The sequence below is a fragment of the Macaca fascicularis genome, chromosome 3 (assembly GCF_037993035.2).
Source record: "Macaca fascicularis isolate 582-1 chromosome 3, T2T-MFA8v1.1".
Classification (NCBI taxonomy): Eukaryota; Metazoa; Chordata; class Mammalia; order Primates; family Cercopithecidae; genus Macaca; species Macaca fascicularis.
In genome coordinates this window covers 198,937,302-198,957,617 of record NC_088377.1, presented here as the reverse complement: position 1 = coordinate 198,957,617, position 20,316 = coordinate 198,937,302, and the positions used below count along the sequence as shown (strand labels likewise).

Here is a 20,316-nt window from a genome sequence, read left to right as displayed (position 1 = left end):
ACATGTGGAGTGTTTCCTGAGCTTTGGCGGTTGCCTTGGGGAGTGCAAGGCCTTTGACGCACACCGCGGGGGGGGAGCAAGTGGGTGGCTCGGCCTCCCCCGGACGCCACCAAAATGAAACCAAGGCAGCAGCAGCCCACAAGGCCCCCTGGAGCCTTTCTTTTTCCCATGAATGCATTTTCACCTCTTCTGTTGAGCTCCAGTTCTCTTACAAACTTTTTCTGGGTATCATTTCGTTTTGCAGACTCAGGGTACAGGTATATTTTCACCAGGCGAAAGGATGGGATATCCTAACACAGTGGTTAGAACAGTTTCAAAACGAGATTGTTGGTCAGACGTCGGGGGGCACCCAGGCTGCACCCCGAAGGTGAGCAGCAGCGGCAGGGTCCTGGCGTGTCCTGAGCACCTGAGGCTGTGTGGCCGTGTCCTGGCTGCAGGCAGGTCCCGCACGGCCGGGCAGGTGCTCGGGGTGCCCAACGCGTGTGTGGCTGAGCATTGCCTGGGGAAGGAGGTCGAAGACTCTGCGGTGATCCCACGGAAGCTGTCTTGGGGTGTAATGTTGAGAGTTTCTTTGAATCCGGGCACTTTTGCTTTGGTGTCTACTCAGCAGCACGGGCCTCTCTCGCTCCCCCCGCCTTCCATCTCCTGTGCGGCTCCGTTTGCCTTCTCTTGCCTGGGCTCTTGGACGTTGCTCTGGAGAGAGAAAGAAACGTCAGAATGAGGTTTTTTTTCCTGCAAACACTTCGATTGTGGTACCAGTTTCTGTATCTCAGTCCCAGTGCAAAACCCCCCTGGCCTCCCCTGTGGCTTATATTCTAATAGAATGAGAAGCCACCCAGCGAAGGCTACTGTGGCTTTATTCCAGAATATTCCATGTTGATGACAGAGGAGGATCCAGTGCATGCTTTCTTGAATCCATAGGAGTGTGTGTTTGTGGTGTGGTGCGTGCAGTGTGTGTGTGTGTGTCTGTGGTGTGTGTCTGTGATGTGTGTGGTGTGCGTGTGGTGTATGTGTGTGTATTGTGTGTCTGTGATGGGTGTGTGTGTGGTGTATGTGTAGGTATGTGTGTGATATGTCTGATGTGTCTGGTGTGTGTGTCTGATGTGTGTGTGTGTGTGTGTGTGTGTATGTGTGTTTGTGATATGTGTTTGTATTCTCAGATTTTGAGAGCAAGGCGTCTATCTCCTCTCCTGCACAAGCCTGAAGCCTTCTCGGGGCGCTGTGCTGGGAGCGTCCTTTGGAGTGCGTTGACCATCATGTTGCACTGGCCCGCCCAGGGGTAAACTCTTGCCTGCCTGAACATTGGATCTTAGCACGAGAAGGGGTTGGTGCCATGTGGGTGCCATGCCCTCATCCTGCTGGGTGTCCCCAGTGCCACTAACCCCCTGCTCTGCCTCCCCCGTCCTCCAGGAGCTGTGCCGCCAGCGTATGGCCACGCGGCCACCAGACCGGCCCGAGGGCCCGCACACATCCCGCATCAGCAGCGTCTCGTCCCAGTTCAGCGACGGGCCGATGCCCAGCCCCTCCGCACGTAGCAGCGCCTCGTCCTGGTCCGAGGAGCCCGTGCAGTCCAACATGGACATCTCCACCGGCCACATGATCCTGGTAAGCCCCGCCTTTGCGCTCCCTGCTGCACGAGCACCAGGGCCCTCCTTCCTCGGCCCCTGCAACACCCAGCGTCTGTGCCTGCTGACCTGCGGGGACGAGGCCATGATGGCTGCACCCTGCCCGCTGCAGAGGCTGACAGGCAGGGCCCTGTCTGCAGGGAGTCCTCTTAATTTAGATAAACAAGAGTATTTACTTCCTGAGATCTTTGCTATGCTTCTGCCTGGAACGTGCAGCCCCCACGCACTCTCCCTGGTGTGTAAGAGTGAGCACCCACTATTTAGTTTTCAGTGGAATATACGTCTGTTAGCGCCTGCCATGTGCGCTGCCGTTTTGGGTCTCTGACTCGGAAGCAGTGGCTGTATCCTTGGCACTCAAGGCCAGCAAGCATCGTTTGGGTAAATAAATGTCACCGCTCTGACAGCGAGGCGGGAGGAGGTGCGGGCTGGGTGCTCAGCTCTTCACAGGAGCCTTCCTGGTGGCGCCAGCACAGAAGGTCACAGTGATGCGACTTCAGCGGCCTTTTCCAGGGTCCTCGCTGGAGTGATCACGTGTCGAGTGGCCGTGCATTGCCACTCCATACATAACAAATGTCCAGTGTTAGTAGGAGAGCTGTCGATAGCTTAGCACATCCTGCTGGCTGCCTCCTGGGTCTCAGGGCTGCAGGCGTCATCCCGGTGGGTGACCGTGCCTGGCTGTGCTGTTTCCCACACTGGAGACGGAGTCTCTGGGGTAAAAGGGCAGAGCCTGTTTCGCTGCTTGACCGAAGCAGCAGCTGCACTTACTGGTCAGGGAAACATTCTTCACCATACCGTTAAGTTCCCAGGTCTCAGGATGGACCCTGTAAGTTGATGTTAAAAGCTTACTTTTTTAAAAACTATTTTTGCCTAATGAGTTAATAATAGTATAGACTGGTGGATCTGGACCACAAAAAGTCAGAAAACCATGGTTTCACTAAAAAGCCTCATTGCAGAGCTTGGAGATCAAGGCTGAAGGCCTCCCGGCCCAGCTGACACTGCAGGGACAGATAGCTCTGACAGCGGGTGGGAAACACTCAATTCTAGACCCACTTGGACCAGACGTTTGGGGAAACTGAGGAACGCAGCAGACTTCTCCCTGGATAACTTAAAATGAGGGAAAGCAACAGTCAGGAAGCCTGGCTTTCCCGGTCAGTGAGCTGAGCAGGGCACATCCTTTCCCATCACTCCCTGGGGTGAGCCCACGAAGCCAGACCGCCCGCCGGAAATGCTCTCCCTGCAGGCTTGGTGGGGACGGAGAGCAAACCCGATGCGTTCACACCCTGAGCAGACAGCTCGTGGCTCGTGGAGTTCTCTCGGCGACCCTGTCATCGACTTTGGTGGAGCTTCCTCCCTTGGTGGATTGTGGTTTTGTTACTTTAGATCTGACTTTTCTGAGGCTGTTTTGACGTTTGTCCCTTTTAGAAAAGGAGCAGAGACCAGGAGTTCCTATTTGTGATAAGGTTTGGTATTGGGGTCAAACACATCAGCCAAAGACATTCATCTGACAGGTTAGCCAAGAGGAGAGCCGCTTAGCGAGCTCCCATTGTGTTCTGATATTTCCACATTTCAAGGTGCTTGAGTAACAATTTGATGATATCTCAAGCCCTATTGGTACCTGAAAATACTGTATTTCCCGGAGAATTGTGTTTGGCTTTCACATATGTCACGGCAGATCTGAAAGCAAACATGAGGGTTCATTTCCGCTGGAATGCCTAAACCGCAAGGACACTCGGCCTCCACCTGGCGGGAACCCTGCAAAGCCTGACTCCAGGCACCCTGTTGGGGGGTCATCGAGGGCCACAGACCGTGACATGGGCCTGTTTGTCAGCGCGCCTCACCACGGCCCACAGCTGCAGGGCCGAAACGAGAAACACACTCAGGCCAAGCATGACTCCGGCTGACTTAGACTCTGTGCGTACAGACAGTAAACTCAGGGAAACTGGATCTTCCTCATCAACCAATGAGGAAGATGTTTTGAAAGTGAATGTTACTGAGATATTTCCCTGACTCCACAATGCCAGCAGGCGCTGGTGGGAGTCGGGGTGGGTGTGGGGAGCGGCGGGCATCGTGTGGAGTCGGGGTGGGTGTGGGGAGCGGCGGGCATCGTGCGGAGTCGGGGTGGGTGTGGGGAGCGGCGGGCATCGTGCGGAGTCGGGGTGGGTGTGGGGAGCGGCGGGCATCGTGCGGAGTCGGGGTGGGTGTGGGGAGCGGCGGGCATCGTGCGGAGTCGGGGTGGGTGTGGGGAGCGGTGGGCGTCATGAGGAATTGGGGTGGGTGTGGGGAGCGAGCGGCGGGCATCATGCAGAGTCGGGGTGGGTGTGGGGAGCGGCGGGCATGGTGTGGAGTCGGGGTGGGTGTGGGGAGCGGCGGGCATCGTGCAGAGTCGGGGTGGGTGTGGGGAGCGGCGGGCATCGTGCGGAGTCGGGGTGGGTGTGGGGAGCGGCGGGCATCGTGCGGAGTCGGGGTAGGTGTGGGGAGCGGCGGGCATTGTGCAGAATTGGGGTGGGTGTGGGGAGCGCCGGGCATCGTGCGGAGTCGGGGTGGGTGTGGGGAGCGGCGGGCATCGTGTGGAGTCCAGCAACCAAGTGAGCCAGGCATGGGCCTCGGACTCTGGCGTCTCCTCTCACCCAGCAGTTCTGGTTTTCCTTCCTCGGAGCTAACTTTACAAGTGCATCCCTCGCCCTTAGCCACATGGGGTCTCCTGGCGGGCACGTCCCTGGTACAACAGCGGAGAGGCACAGACTTGACTTGCACCACAGGTGAGCCCCAGGTAGACCTCTTCCCAGGACTCACATGGGTGGCTCGGAAACTACAGCCAATCTCAGGGGCACTGGCCACCACCCTCCCTGGCACACGCAAGCTGCAGAAAGCACACGCAGGCTGGTGCCACAGGAACGCACCAGAGTCGCCGACATTCCGACTCATCACAGCTACAAGGCAGCCAACCCTGCGGTGATCCAGCAGCCCAGCCCTCTGTATGCAAAGGCTTGTTTCCGTCAGACGCCAACACAGTGACCCCACTGCCCTCACCTGAGGATGGCGGGACAGTGAGATAAGCCACACAGAGTCCCGGCGAATCCGAGGACCGGCTGTTCCTGACATGCAGCCGCTCCCAGGGCACGTTGGACAAAACGTGGCATCTGAACCCACGACCCGATGAAATAAACAGCAGCGGCTGATGATGTCCGGAGGCCACGCTGGGCCTGAGGTGCCCCAGCAGGTGGGAGGGACTGGCCGCACCGTCTGCGGGGCAGGTTCAGCACCAAGAGTGGAGCCTTTGTATGACAAAGGACACATGTGGGAGAGTGGAGGCTGCACACTGCCCTGGAGCCCAGACCCTCAGGCGGGGCTGGCCTGGCTGTGGCCCCACAGGAAGGGCCCCTGGGCTCCGAGAGCCCCCTCCTGCCCTGGGACACTCCACCCACTGGCGCTCCTGCTGCTGCTTTCTGCACAGAGGCTGGGATTCCATGCTGGAGACCTGGAGGAACAGAACTCTAGAAATGAGCACTCCCTCCAGAGAGGTGAGCACACAAAGCTCTTATAAAGGAGACGGGCCAGGGTGCGTCCCTCACACGAGAGAATAAGGCCTCCCTGGGAGACAGGAGGCCGCAGGTGCCTGCCCCGATGGTGGGACCCATGGGGCTGTGGAGCCACTGGGTGTCACCAGGAAGAGGCTGGTGTCTCAGGACTGCAGGGAGGGCCTTACTTACCTGGTCAAGGTGTCCCAGCAGGTGGAGCAAGAGGGAGAGCACACGTCTCAGGGACCTCCGGGGAAGGGGCCGCATGAGAGCCTGATGGGAAGGGTCAGGGGCGGGCAGGTCCTCGGGGCAGCCGCTGCGTCCCCCGCTCTGCCGTGACACCAAGTGGTCGGGTCTAGACATGGAGCACGGATTCTGGGCTCCGTCAACCAGGTGTCAGAGCTGAGACGCTTTGCTGTGGCAGGTGCCATGTCCCAGGTGAGACCTCCAACCTCTGTCTTTTCCCCTGTGAGACAGGCTTGATGGCGGTGCCTTTCCCCTGGGGTTCCCATGAGGATAACCGGGTAAGCATCTGAGATGCCGTCCATCCTGAGACCTTGCACAGCCTGTGCTGCAGGTGCATCGGGCTGCAGAGGAAGGGGTTGTGCTGAAGGAACAGAGCCTGGCAGGGCCTTTGCTTGCTGGGGTTTGGGTCTCTGGGCGTGCGTTCTCTATGCCCTGCCCAATCCCTGTCTCTGGGCTTTGATGCTGGTTTTTGTGTTGCTTTGCCTTCATTTTCTTAGAAAGGTCCTTTAAAAAATTCCAGTTTTCTTCTGATAACTAAGGAGAAAGGGCCTTATCTGCAGGGAAAACCCAGCCCAGAACGTCACCTGTTCCTGGAAAATGGGCCTCCCAGGCACGGGGAAGGTGCAGGCCGAAGGAGGGGGCCGTGCCCCTGCCTTGGACTGTCTGGAAGAAGCTGAGTCGAGGCTCACCTGCAGGTGAACAGAGTGCTCGGAGGAGGGAGAGGCAGGAGGGAAACACTTCCATGAAGAAACCAGTACATTTCTCTGGACACAGCCGAAAGGCGACACGGAGATGCTCACTCAGAGCAAGGCTTGGGACTCTGAAAAGCAAGGATGTGATGAAGACGACTTCACAGGACGGTTGTCAAGGCGGCTTCATGTTAATCATCTTCAGGAACGTGGCTTCTCAAGAAATCCTGTTGCATCCTTTATAAGGTAAAGAATCATCGAGTGTTTTCAAGATCTGTTTCCCTATCCCTTTGCTTTCAGAAGGGCGACATTTCTGCCTGGCTGGCTCTGAGTGAGGAGGTGGAGAAGAGTGTCACCGTCCCGATGTGACTAATTACGCCTGAGTCCGCTGGGAGCCACCGTGTCCGCCTTTAAAGGCTAGAGAACATTCTTTGGAGAGTGGGAATGTTAAGAAAAAAGATGGCTTCACACTTCTCCATTCGACTTACAGAATATAGAACTTAAATTTGGGAAAGCCGTGCTGAGTCAGTGCTTTTAAAAATCCATCCTCATGAGTGTTGAAGATGAGCGTATGGACCGTGAGTTCGCTCATCCCTGGAAAGTGTGGTGCTGGTAACAGGAACACCACTGTCCTAAGGCACTGAGGGCACAGGAGCTGTGAATAGACCCATTTCACAGATGACGACATTAAAACCGAGCACAGTGATGGAGACGTGAAAAACGAAAAGTTACGGCCTTGCAGGAAGTGACCAAAGATTTCCCGTGATCACAGAAGACAGGGAAGTTCATGGATTTCGCCGAGGAGGAAGGGAGTGTTGCCAGCCTGCGGGGCCGTGCTGCACCTTCTGCAGACTTGCCTGTGGGGTTTCTGAACTCCCAGCACGGGAAGCGTGATGCGTGTCTGTGCCGGTGACGGACAGATGCCGGCACAAGCTGTGACCTCCTCAGACCCGCACGGCTCACGGCCTCTGACCCTCGGCCCTAGTGCCTCCCTGGAGTCTTCCCTGCGCCTGTCGTGTCTCTGCCTTTGCTCCTTGAGAGATCTCTGTCTCTCATTGTTTGATCCTGTCAGGCTCCAGGCTTCTTTGTTCTTAGCAATAGGTCACTGAACCAGGAGGGCCTCGTGAAGCCATGCCGGGTGTCCCTGCCCAAGGCTACAAGTCGCCAGCTGCAGCAGAAAGGGGCCAGGGTCCCCTGCACCCCACGCCACCAGTGCAGGGGCCTTGGCAGGCACTCCCCTAGCCCCAGTGCCTCCACCTTCAGACCCAGTGCTCTGTATTTCTGGAAGGTTCTGTTCCGTCGTTCCCACGTGGTTGACAGGTGCAGATGGCCACTCTCCTAGGATGAAGGGCACTGGGCCACCGAGAATTTCACTCTGGGGCCGTGCAGCTGGGCTGGCCATTCTCACTCTGGCTTGAGTGCTGGTGAGGCCTGATGAGTAAACCAGACCACAGGGCAAACTCGCCAGTTTTGTGGGACCTGCGTTCACAGGCAGAGCAGGCTGTTGCTGCTGTCTGGACGATGCCGGCTTCATGGCTCACATTTGGAGGAGCCTATTTTTGCAGGGAAGCTGTTTCTCACCGTTGAGGACTGCCTGGCATAGGCAGGGCCTGCACATGGAGGGGCACATAGTCCCCCCTTCCCAGCACGGCGGGCGGGGGTGTGCCCTGCCATGATGGAGAGCCCCTGATGGGGCATCTCTCTCCCGTGGGCAGGTTTGGGAAGCCTTCACACCACACAGGACCAGGCACAGAGCCCTGTGACCAGAGACTGCATTAAACCAGCAGGGGATGGATGAGGGAGCTGGGGCGAGAGGCAGAGCCAGGAGAGGAGTGTCTAGGTGAGCTTTGCCACTGGTCCTTTGAGCTTTGCCACTGGTAACTGGGAAAGGCCTCATCGAAGTGGTTTTCACTTCTGTTTCTCTGGCTTGCATGAGGTTGAGCTTTACTTTCTGATGTTTGGGAGCCGTTTATTGTGCCTTCCAAGAATGGTTTTGGACACAGTCCTCATGGCTACGAGGCCAGCAGCCTCCAAAGCCTGCCGAGTGCAAGTGTGGCACGTCCATGCAGCACCAGTCACAGGTGCCTTTACTGAAATGGACGTGGCGGCGAAACTGTTCTGCTCCTGTTCATCTCCTCCACGTCCATCATCACAACCACGGTCGCCTCTGAGAGAAGCAGTGATATCAATTAATTAGGGCACAGTCTAGGAAGACCAGGAAGAAAGATGAAGCCCTCTGAGAGGTCCTGTCCCGTCCAGATGTGCGTGACCAGGTGGGAAAGGAGCCGACTGGGTGGCTCGGGCCCGTGTGGTTCCCGCAGGTAGAAATTGTGCATCAGGATTGTGGCTCAGGGCAGACAGTGCTGCTTTTTTTTTTTTTTTTTTTTTTTTTGAGACAGAGTTTCACCCTTATTGACCAGGCTCGAGTGCAATGGTGCGATCTCAGCTCATTGCAACCTCTGCCTGGTGCGATCTCAGCTCACTGCAACCTCTGCCTCCCAGGTTCAAGTGATTCTCCTGCCTCAGCCTTCCGAGTAGCTGGGATTACAGGCGTGCACCACCACGCCTGGCTAATTTTGTATTTTTAGTAGAGATGGGGTTTCTCTCTGTTGGTCAGGCTGGTCTCAAACTCCTGACCTCAGGTGATCCGGCTGCCTCGGCCTCCCAAAGTGCTGGGATTACAGGTGTGAGCCACCGCACCCGGCCAGAGTGCTGCTTTAATTGATGAAGCAAGAACAGGGGCTCCTGGGAGGGACGTATGCTGGCTGCATAGAGTCTGTGGACCCCCAGAGACCTGCCCTGGCCTGCTGGGGCTGCTGTGACAGTGTCCCTCAAGCCGGGCAGCTGAAACGACAGCAATGCCTTCCTCACAGCTTCGGAGGCCAGAAGTCTACAATGCAGGTGTGGGCAGGGCTGGTTCCTCCTGAGGCCTCTCTCCGTGGCTAGGGCAGGTGATGTCTTTTTCCTATGTCCTCCCAGAACCTTTCCCCTCTGGGAGCACATCCTTCTCTCTCTTCTCAGGACCTCACTCAGATTGTCCTGGGGCCCACCCCAGTGGCCTCATTTTAACTCTATTATGCTGTAAAGGCCCCACCTGCAAATGAGGTTACTTTGCGGGATAGCCTGGAGGGGGTCGGGGACGCAGCACACGGATTCTAGGGGACGGTTCAGCCCGTAACAGGGACCAACACCTGATCCACACCAGTGTTTTCTGGTAGCTTGGAGCACATGAGAGGCCCCTGGTCTTCCATCCACAGCCCCACGGGGGTAGCTCCAGTCTCCCCGCACTGGTGAGCTGAGGATGCGGCGAGCACAATGAGGCTGGCCGGTGTCTGGGCCCTGGGCCCTCGCCCCCCACAGCCCGCACTGCCATCCACCTGCTGCACAAGTCGGTGACGGACCTTCGAGGCCTGACGGAGAGGCTGGCGAGCCACTTTAGATGCCACCACTTTCTAGAGCTCAACCCACACTTCCTGGCTGGAGCCTGGCCTTCTCCTCCCACCTCCTTTACTGTGGGTGCGGGTGTGTCTGCAGGGGGTCCTTAGAAGGGTGCAGAGAGAGGCTGGAGGCAGCAGCAGCTGTGCAAGGAACAGGAGCTCTGTCGGGGAAGCAGTCACAGCCACTGGTTTCTGGATTTCCCTGGGACGCCCGGGCCATGGGTGTGCCCCATCCAGCAGCAGCTGTGCCTTGGTCAGCAGCCGTCACGGCCATCCCCTGCAGCCACCACACCTCCGCCATGGTGCCCTTTGTGATGCTCTGTGGATAGTTGGGTTGTGACATAGGCAGAGAGTGTCCCTTCCATCGTCCGCCTTTATTGAGGGTGTGGAACTCTGTTTTTTTTGTGGGAGGGGGAGTGATTTGACTTTTTAGTTTTTAAAAATCTGATTTGCTACTTAAAATGCTAGAGCCATGCTAGTGCTTTATTTTTCCGTCTTTCCAAGTTATCAGTATGTTGTCTTTTCTGCCTTGAGCGCTTAATGTTTAAAGGAAAAGTTCTGTTTCTGCCTTGGGCATTTGATGTTTAAAGGAAAAATTCTCTGACCCAAATCTGACCAGTCCCTGCTGCCATACCGGCCCCAGTGAGACGAGTGGCTGGGTCTGTAGGAGGAGTTTACCGTCTTTAGTAGGACAGATGGTGTGTTGTGTCCCAACAAACCCACCGTAAGTTGAAAATAGCATTCGGTAGTGCATTTTTGACTTAATGATATTTTCATTTCAAAGGTTTATCCCCCCATGGCCCCATCATAATCGGGGACTACCTGTATATTTATGACCTGGTTTGATTGGATGCTTGGGCTCCCGAGAAGGTGGTGATGGTCCAGAGAGTCTGCGGAGAAAGGGGTAACCCACTGTGATGCGGGTTGGCCTTTGGCTGCCAGGGCGATTGACTTAGCTAAGCGGTACCCACTGTCCTGGAGCCCGGCTTTTTAGCAGCTTTTTTGCTGTTTCTTGGCTTGGTAGACCTTCTTACAGTGTGTAAATAGGGCACGATAGAAGAAGTGGAATCAAGCATCCAACTCATACTTGTTGAATTAAATTGGGTAACCAAACACTAAATTTGGGAAAAGCTAACAGGTCCACAAATTAACAGTTGTGAGAGGAAGCGCTTGAAGCTGGTGCATAAAGTCAGGTTTGGAAAGTGCTCATTTGTGCGGCGTTTTCTGAGCGCCCAGTGATGGACAGAGACGTCCACAGGCTGCTCGTGAACTCATGGAAACTTCCTGGAGAAACCTGAGGTGAGGAGGTGAGACCAGAGGCCACCTCCGTCTGGCCCGTCCAGTGACTCCTGCATCTGCAGGTTTATAGACCGCATCGGAGGAACTGAATCACAGCAGTTCAGGGCCTGGGTGGAGTTATCTGATTGTGTAAATGTGTAAACCTAACATGAGTTTAATAAAATGCAGCTTTTGAAATTCCATTAAGCTGTAGTTCCACAAGCAGTTCAGAAACGAGCTGGTGACAGGTGGGCTCTGCTTACCTCGTGTCCTCAGCACGGCTCCTGGGCAGAGGACCGTGGGGATGCTGGGTGTGAAGGAGGCCATCAGTCTGGCTCCTAAGAGGCTTATAGCCAGTTTGGGGCAAAAAGGAGTGAAGGGCTGGAGAAACACTAGACATTACCACACGCCAAGCTGCGTTCTTTTACTAGAAGTCGTCTCTGTCCTTCACTGGGGGGTTGGGGGTGGTAGGGGGCTGCAGGGGGGACTTGAGGTGGCTGGAGGTCTTGGTCGGTGAGGACAGCCATATCGGGCAGAGGAGGGAACAGCACAGCTCCATCAGGAAGCAGGGGGTAGTTCACAGGATTGGAGTTCACGGTGGAAGGAGCAGAAGGTTAGCTCAGCCTGGACTTGGATGAGCTCCTTGAGCCAGACGTTGGGCAGCCTTGTGCGTCCACATGTGGAGTGGTGCTGACTCTACATGTGATTGTTGTGGCTTCTTGAACCCGAAAAGTCGACATTATTCACTTATTTGTGTACTTTGGTGGGAGCACTTACGATGCACGAGCCAGGGACTGAGCAGGTCCTGACTTGTCACTAGTGTTTTATCTTCTGGAACAAGAGGGCGGTGATCTTGGAAAACCAGGAAGATTTGGTGCTGCAGTGAAAAGATGGTGCCATGTCCAGAGTCTGGCTTCCCAGTGTGACATCTGGGCCAGCATTACACCCCGTGAACTCTGGCTTCCCCTTCCACAAAATATGGTTGGTTGCACAACTCATGCAACAGTAGTGCCATAAAGAAAAATAATGACACCGCTGTGGGAAAATCTCCTATCATACTGCAGGGTATTGCAGTGATGTTTCTAAAATTATAGATGCTAGAAGTTAAATGTTATGGAAAATAAAATGGTTTTAACCATGTTGCCAAAGTAAGTTTTTCTTTACAAAAGCTAATCTCTCAATCACTCACCGTTTGGCCTGGGTACATCTAGTTCTTTCCCTTCCAATATACCCTGCATTTTCTGAGTTGTATTGTATTTTGTTGCAGCATCCTCTCCTGCCTTCTATGGGAATGAATAGGTTTCCTTTATTCCCTCTCTCCCCCTTGGCTAGTTCAGCAGTTATACTTTAGTAACTACCCTGATGCTTTTAATAACCATGCTTGACTTGACAAGATCTGGAGTTCACATTTCTGCCCTCCTCGCAAATAAACCCAGGACCTGAGACAGATCTCGGCTACCTCCCTCTCTAACACATACAGCATTGCTCAGTATTTCAGTTGTACCTTGTCTTCATATCCTGAAATCAACCGTTTGTTTTACTAGCTTTCATAGTCAGCATTTGTTCAGACTGACTCTCATTTTATGAGGTTCCCCCCTCCCCCATCACCATTCCTTTTACTCGTCAATTCTTCATTTTGGGTAAAATTACCTTTTTTTCTGAGAAATGTCCTTCTCTCAGTCTTTTATTGGGAAAGTTTCCTTCTCTTTGTCTGAAAATGTCTTTGATCCTCACACTTGCATAACAGATTAGCCAAAGGTCAAGTTCTATTTCTTTTTCTTTCATTACCTTGAAACCCTGTTCTCTTGTCTCTGGTGCCCCTGCACTTGAGAAGACTCTCTGTTGCTGGTCTGATGATGGTTCATTTGTGTGTCAGTTCTAGCTCCTTCTTGATGACTATGTCTGATAGTGGTTCCTTTGTGGGCTGCTCCTTCCTGATATACCTTTACTGTTTTGAAGTTTTCTTGTGATCTGTCTCCGTAAGGACTTACTTTATTTTTAATTTTTCCTCCAAACTTACTGTGATTCCTGAATCTGAGAATTCCTGTCTCCAGCTAATTCTAAAAAATTATAAACCACATAGAATTTATATTTGACTCTCTTCCATTCTCCCCTCTAATAGAAATAAGTTGGGCCTTCTTATTCCCATGTCTCTTAAATCCCTTTCCTATTTTCTCTCTTTATCCTTCTGTCCTGCATTCCAGGGAATTTCCTCAGATCTGTCTTCCAATATACAGTGTTTCTCTTCAGCAGTGTCTAACCTGTAATCCATCCATTGTAGTTATAATGTTAAAGAGTATGGTTTTCACTCTCAGTTCTATTTTGTTCTTTTTCAGATCAACTTGCTGGGTTGTTCTTTTCTTACATTGTTGATTCCCATTTTAACACCTTCAATCATGATCAATGCATTATCCGATGGTTTCTGACATTTTTATTAAGGTCTCGTGGGGCTAAGCCGGCTCTTTGTCTCATGATTTGCTCATGGTAGTTTGTTGTCTGGTGGGTTCTATAATTCCAGATTATAAGCTCCTCATTGGTGGGGCTTTAGTTATAGTTTTGTGTGGCCCTGTTCTGAGAGTATTAACCTCAAGAGAGCTTTTGTCAGACACGCTAGGCTGTCATTAAACCGAGACTATCTTCGTGTCAATTCCTCACCTTAAGGATTTCCAGATCACTCATGTATTGTAAATTTGAGCCTCAATTCTGGATGAGGCCCATGTTTCAAGCGTCTTCCCATTTTGAGTCCATATGGTAACAGACAAGCTTCCTGTGGTATGAGCACACCCATTTACTAAGGGTGTGGTCGTTGAGGGGCCTGTGTTATGTGGGGGATTCAGGTCCAGCTCTCTACCTCTGGCAGGGCAGGGTTTTCCCTGATGGCCCCATATGGGCAGCAAAGTCCAAGACCTTGATTTTAGATGTAGGGAATCCTGTTCCCTGCCTTCCACCCAGGGCTTGAGTGGCTTCAGGCCATTCCAGTTTCACTTTCTTCTTCATCTGGAATTCCTGGGGATTTCCCTGAATTCTGTGAAAGGCTGACTGTGCCATTTGTCCAGCATTCTAGGTGTCTGTGGAGGAAGACACTTCAGGTTATCTCCTTCTTTATATCACTGGAAACACACATGCTGTGCAAATTACACAAAGGAAAACAGTGCAGAGGCCGCACTGCACTTCATCTCACATCACATTGACAATTGCCTCCAAGAACCAACTGTGTGTTCTGCCTAATAAAGAAAGATAGCCGGGCACAGTGGCTTACACCTGCAATCCCAACACTTTGGGAGGCCAAGGCGGGCAGATCACTTGAGGTCAGGAGTTCGAGACCAGCCTGGCCAACATGGCGAAACCCCATCTCTACTAGAAATAGAAAACTTAGCTAGACATGGTGGCACACACCTATAATCCCAGGTACTCAGGAGGCTGAGGCAGGACAATTGCTTGAACCCAGGAGGCAGAGGTTGTAGTGAGCTGAGATCACATGACTCCACTCCAGCCTGGGCAACAGAGCAAGACTCCATAAAAAAAAGAGAGAGAGAGAGAAAGAGAGAGAGCAAAAGAAAGAAAAAGGCATCCTATCGATGGCTATCTAGAGGAGTCAAAGACAAGCAGGCAGTGATCACGTTCCACCTGGTTTTCACACTCACCTTTCTGGAAGCAGTCAAAGGGATTGCTGTGTCCAGAATGTGCTGCCTCTAGGAGTGCTGATGGGCCAAGGTCCGCAACAGGTGAGCGGCGAGTGGTCCCTGATGGCGAATGCTGGTGGCCTTAGGGAAGTCCAGGTGGCCCACGTGGCTGAATGACGACAGAGGCAGCTGCAAGGAGGAACAGATGAGAAGTCCCAGCAAGAAGAGTGGCCCCGATCATCCACTCCCACCTCACCCGCCAAACCCTGGGAATACCAGCGGGCATGTCATTTGGTCCCCACACCATGTGACTGGCGCTGAGCTGGGAAAAGATGTAAAATATCTCTGATGGTCGCACCTCTAACTCTTCACCTTAAAAAGTAAAAACACTGTTTGATATATCAACTCTCTGTTCTCTTCTCCTCCAAATTCCTCGTTTCAAAGCAAGTGGAAGAGGAGTGGTGACCAACCAACACTTGGTAGTCGTGGTTGACTATGGAAGCCTAAATGCTCTCTTCCCTTCACCAACATTTTAGAAGTTTCACTGCTTACAGGAAGGTCTGGAGGGTGGAGGAGGTAGACCGACCCCACCAGGCTCCATTCCTTGTGAACACGTTTGGTTGGTGAAAAGCTGGATATTAACTTTGTCTTGCACAAGCAAGTCTTCCTGGTATTTTTGGTGCCATCACCTTGTCAGTTGTTTTGTTCCCCTTTTCTTGTATGATTGTTCGTGCGCATATGGCCTGTGAGTTTTAGGAAGTGAAACATCAAAACAGTCTACTTCCAGTGAACACTTTTAGAACTTCAGCAAATATTTTCAAATAAGGTGCTCTAGAATTCAGAGTTTCTCCTCTGCTTATGGAAGAAAACATGCATGTCTCCATCACTGTTCTGGGTAACCTTCATAACTCTTGCTGGAACTCTTTATTCTTCCTACAAACTTCATCAGAAAATCGTAATGAGTACATCATTGGCACAGAATAGAGAACGCTGCTGCTAAGAAAAGACCTGCTGCTTTAGAGCAGGAGAAGCTGTCTGTGCGTTGCCTGGCAACCGCCCCTCCTCATCCTTCTTCCGAAAGGTCTCCCTGTTAGAACCACTGTCGTCATCGGTGGAGTAAAAATGGTCCCCTCTGGGCTGCTTCTCCTGGGTCAGGTGCCAGCAAAGGAGTCTGGTCTCTGAGAGAATCTGCTCATACCGCTTTGGCTGAATGGGCTTTGTAGGTGACCATCAGGGTGGGGAGAGGTGGCTGCATGACCACTTAAGCAAATGGGTCTGCTGCCGTACAAAGGATAGAAATCGTGACACCAAACGGCTTTCGAAGGGATCTTACGGAAACCGCCACTCCCCAGGCTGCTGGAGGCCGGCGTGGATGTGGCTGCTGTGCTGCCCTGATGCCCCCACCCAGAGCTGCTTGTCGCAGAGCTGGAGTGACAGGGGCTGCTATTTACTTTAGAGATTCTGCTTTTCTCCCAGAATGTGTTAGTGTGGTAGGAGATCTCTTCAGGGCTTGGTTACATAAAGGTTGCATTTTCATGAACTGTTTTTTTTTTCTCTTGCACCCTCTTTTCCTATGATCTGTTTGGAATCCAAGGTTGGTTTTCAACTGAATTTTGCACACTAATGGAATTTTTAAATAACTCGTGGCTTAAACTATATTTCATATGTCAAAGGGATATGTTTGTGGCTGAAGTCAAATTCTTTTCTCATTGAATAAGGAACATGTATTGATTTATATTAATAAAAATGTTGTAGAACAAATATTTGCAAATACATTTTTCATATTGTTCAAATAAGTTATAAAAGGTAAACAGAAATGCAGTTTGTCCAACTTCCTTTTTCTCTTCCTCATCAAAGCCTTAGAAGATATTTACTTTTTTGTAAAGGTTAGCATTGGTTTCTGTTTAGTCTATAGTTAAACGTTGATTATCCAAATGGAATGAGAGGATTTAATTATTGCTAAGCAGAGAGGTTTAAAATGGACGGGAAAAGAATTAGGGGAGTTTAATCTGTTTAGAATGATTGAGCATTATCTCTTCATCTTCCACACTGTTTCTTCAGAGTTCTCCAGTGTTTTCTATTCATCTATAAAGGTGACAACCGCAGATCCTGGTATAAAGAAAATACCTAAATAGTAAACTTTGTGTTTGATAAATAGCCATTTCAGGAATTTGAAATACCATGGGTAAATATTTTAAACTTCTAAAAGGCAGAAATCAGTAGAAATATTATAAGATTGAATTAATTTTTCATTAGACTTGTTTTAATCAAAGTAGCTGCAGTCTGGTATTAAAATCATCACACTGTCAATTGTTGCTGGTTTGGTTTTTTTTTTAACTGTCTGTAGACCAAAATTACAAGAAGAAGAGAAACACACAAAAGATATTTGGTAAAGGCAGGTGGTCTTGATGAATAATGTTCCTTTCATTAACATATTTCCCTTATTAACCATGTAATTAATTGTACATAGCCAAGGGAAGCTATGGAAATTGCATTTTGAGATGTATCAAAGCTGACTTATGCTTCAGACTTCCATGCAATTTACCATTAATGAAGCCAGAGATGGAAGCCTCAAATCTATAATTATTACTTACTATTTGAATGACAAGCAAAGAATTTTATCAGCAGAGTTTTAAATGAAAGGGGATTAGCAGCTAATGTTGAAATTGTTAATCTTTCTTATGAAAATAATTTTGAAGAAAATGTTTTAGTGAAAAGAGAGGGTTGGGGAAGTATTTGCTATTAAAATAGCGATTTCCTGATACTTCATGTGACTTTGCCTACATTTGACAGCAGAGTGCAAATATTTTTGAAAGTGAATGAATATTTTATAGGGTCCAGAGCTGCTCATGCATTCTGGGAATGGATTATGCAATAGTTCCAAATGTCCTGGCTGGGGTGAGAGACTGTAAGCTAGCCTGAGGAAAGAGCTGAGGCTGAGAAAATAAAATATAGGAGAAAATTCTAGAAAATCCAAATATCCTGGCTAGGGTGAGAGTCTGTAAGCTAGCCTGAGGAAAGAGCTGAGGCTAAGAAAATAAAATATAGGAGAAAATTCTAGAAAATCCAGATATCCTGGCTGGGGTGAGAGTCTGTAAGCCAGCCAGAGAAAAGAGCTGAGGCTAAGAGAATAAAGTATAGGAGAAAATTCTAGAAAAATGAAAATTGGTTTAATGTCCCAGATCTCCACCCTTCTCTCCCTCTGATTGTTCATTTGATTTTAGATGGTAAATGACAAATATTGGTGAAGAAAATTATTCCATGAAACCCTGGTAACCATTTGTCCAAAAGCCCTTGGTGGCAGCACCGCCATGGCTCAGTACGTCGCACCTGCACTTCCAAAGTGAAGGTGACTTACCTGAAACCCATGTACCTGGCACACATGACCAGCCTTGGACCACAAGAGGCCTCCGATCAGAAACTGGAAAGCACTCCCATGTTCCCACAATGCAATTCAGTAGGTGTCTGTACCCTGTGTTCATCCAACACATGGTTACTGATCATGTAGGATGTACCAGGCTGTGTCAGATGTTAGAGACACCATGAAGAGCAAACAGTTAGCTTGAGGGGAGTGCCTAACGCACACCTGCCATTTACGTATTTGTCCTCATGATTCTTTCCGTTGAACTGATGGCGCTGACACAATATGTGCGGCATTGCCTGGTTAGAGCTCTGTGTCGCCGTGAACAGGAGAAAGGACGTCCAGGGAGATGGACCAGTGTGCCGTCCTTCACGTGTGTTCTGGACTTAACGTCACACTCGAGACATGCTGGCTGGTCGGAACATCTGGGACCTGGAGGCCTGTTGGGTTCTTTAGAAAGTTCTGGGCTCCTCCCACACGCGGTGTCCAAGGAGAATAGGCAGGTGACCACGTCCACTGCAGATGTGTAGTTTTCATCTCTTAAAAATTCTGGTTTGCTCAACCTTGCTGTCTCCCTGGTTTCAGTTTGAAATGGATTTAATGGACTAGGACCCCTGTCAGCCTGCGTCAGCCTGTGAATCTTTCACAGAATTGTTTTGTGTTGTCTGGAAAGCAGTTCATGATTGCAGGAGTCATTTAATAACTGGAGCCTGGGGGGTCTGGAAGAGGTCGTACGGCCCCCCTGACCTGTGGGGGATAGTTCACTCACTAAGACCGTGCCTGGTCGCTCTGCATTTACAACGCAGCCCTGTGTGCACACACGCACTAGGATGCCCTGGTCTGTGTTTCAGGAATCGCCTCATCTGTGGACAAGTACATCAAGGCGTCCCAGGTTAGGTTAGTGATTCAGTTGTTTTTAGATTTTAAATTTGGGGTTAAGCTATGGGCTGTTAATTTTCTATGGTAGTTTGCGCAAACTTACAATGAAAGCTGAGTAGTGCCATCCAATGTCTGAGTGTCTTTCCCATGTAACAAAAGCATGAAGGCTGTTGGAAATATCAGAGTTATGGATAGAATTTTTCAGATTTTTATCCAGACTTTTAACTTCAGGTAACTTAAGGCTAGGTATGACCTTGCTTCTCAGATCAAATCATTAGGTTCTTTCCTTGCTGTGATTCTGTGAGGGGTGAAGAGTTTAAACAATTACAAAATATTTTGCAAGCTAAAGGCTGAAGACATCTTAGTGTGTGAGGAAGGGCAGGTCAGATGAGCAGACGGGAATCCTAGGACATGTTGCCTGCAGGACACGGTGCACCCTGCCCGGTTCTCCCTTCACCTGCCTCTGCTGCTGTTCCCCACGCACTGCTTCCCATGCCACGGTCACTGCCTGCTCGTCCATGGCCGGCTGCAGCAGTCCTGACTTGCAGCCTCCACTCCCACCTGGGAACCAGGATAGTCTTTCAAAAGCACCATCATCACAAGCGTGTTTGGCTTAAAACTCTCGAAGGCTTTCCATGGCTCTTAAAATAAGCTGCTGAGTCCTTGCAGGCCAACGGCTCCCTGGTCTGCTGGGCACTGCTGCCCTCACATCCATTCCTTCTCTGCAGCCCCAACCTTCCCTCCTCCCGGAGCGGCCACACCCTCCCGCCTGGGACTCCAGCCCTTCCCCGTAGGACCCCCACCCCCACTCAGGCCCTGCCCAGGTCCTTTGCACTGGGGACTCGGCCCATGGCTCTGAGAGTTTACCCTTCTGAGGGGCCCCTCAGTCCCATCCCAGGCGCACCCCATCCCCACACGCAGGCTCTGCATCGTGACTCTTGTCCGCATCTTCTTACTACTCACTGTTGTCTGAAATCACTTTTTAAAGCTATGTGTATCCACTTGTAGATGATCTGCCCTCCACCTAAAGAAATTAAGGAAATGAGGCGGGCACAGTGGCTCATGCTTGTAATCCCAGTAGTGCAGGAGGCCAAGACGGGCAGATCATTTGAGGTCAGGAGTTCGAGACCAGCCTGGCCAAGATGCTGAAACCCCATCTCTACTAAAAATACAAAAATTAACTAGCCATGATGGTTCACACCTTTAGTCCTAGCTACTTGGGAGGCTGAGGCAGGAGAATTGCTTGAACCCAGGAGGTGGAGGTTACAGTGAGCTGAGATCATACCACTGCACTCCAGCCTGGGCAACAGAGTGAGACTCTCTCTCCAAAAAAATAAAATAAAATAAAATAAAGAAGAAAAGAAAAGAAAGAAAAAAAATAAATTAAAGAAATGAACCCTATGAGGACAGGGTCTTTGGCCACCTAACTCCTGTGCCCCCAAACCTAGGCCATCCCTGGCTTATAGGACGTGCTTAATCAAACTGGGTGACCGAAGGGACAGATGACTAGACCACCACAGCATCGGCAGGAATCCGACTGAAATGACAGCAGCTCGTAGCCCTCCGTCCCAAAACCAGATGAGGCATTCACGTTTCACTTAGAATGCCAAGCAGACCTCTTTTGCCCTAAATTTAAATATTAATAGCTATACATTTATGG

The 20,316-nt window shown here is 51.0% G+C and overlaps 1 protein-coding gene across 10 annotated transcripts in view; it reads left to right on the top strand.

Moving 5' to 3' along the window:
* Positions 1 to 20,316, top strand: part of PTPRN2 (protein tyrosine phosphatase receptor type N2) — a 1,017,982-nt gene that overhangs the window by 900,348 nt on the left and 97,318 nt on the right. For all 10 annotated transcript variants that reach the window (XM_045387364.2, XM_045387363.2, XM_045387365.2 and 7 more), the window contains one exon: positions 1,411 to 1,605. In XM_045387364.2, the coding sequence (XP_045243299.2) occupies positions 1,411 to 1,605 (195 nt within the window). The remainder of the gene's footprint in view (positions 1 to 1,410; positions 1,606 to 20,316) is intronic.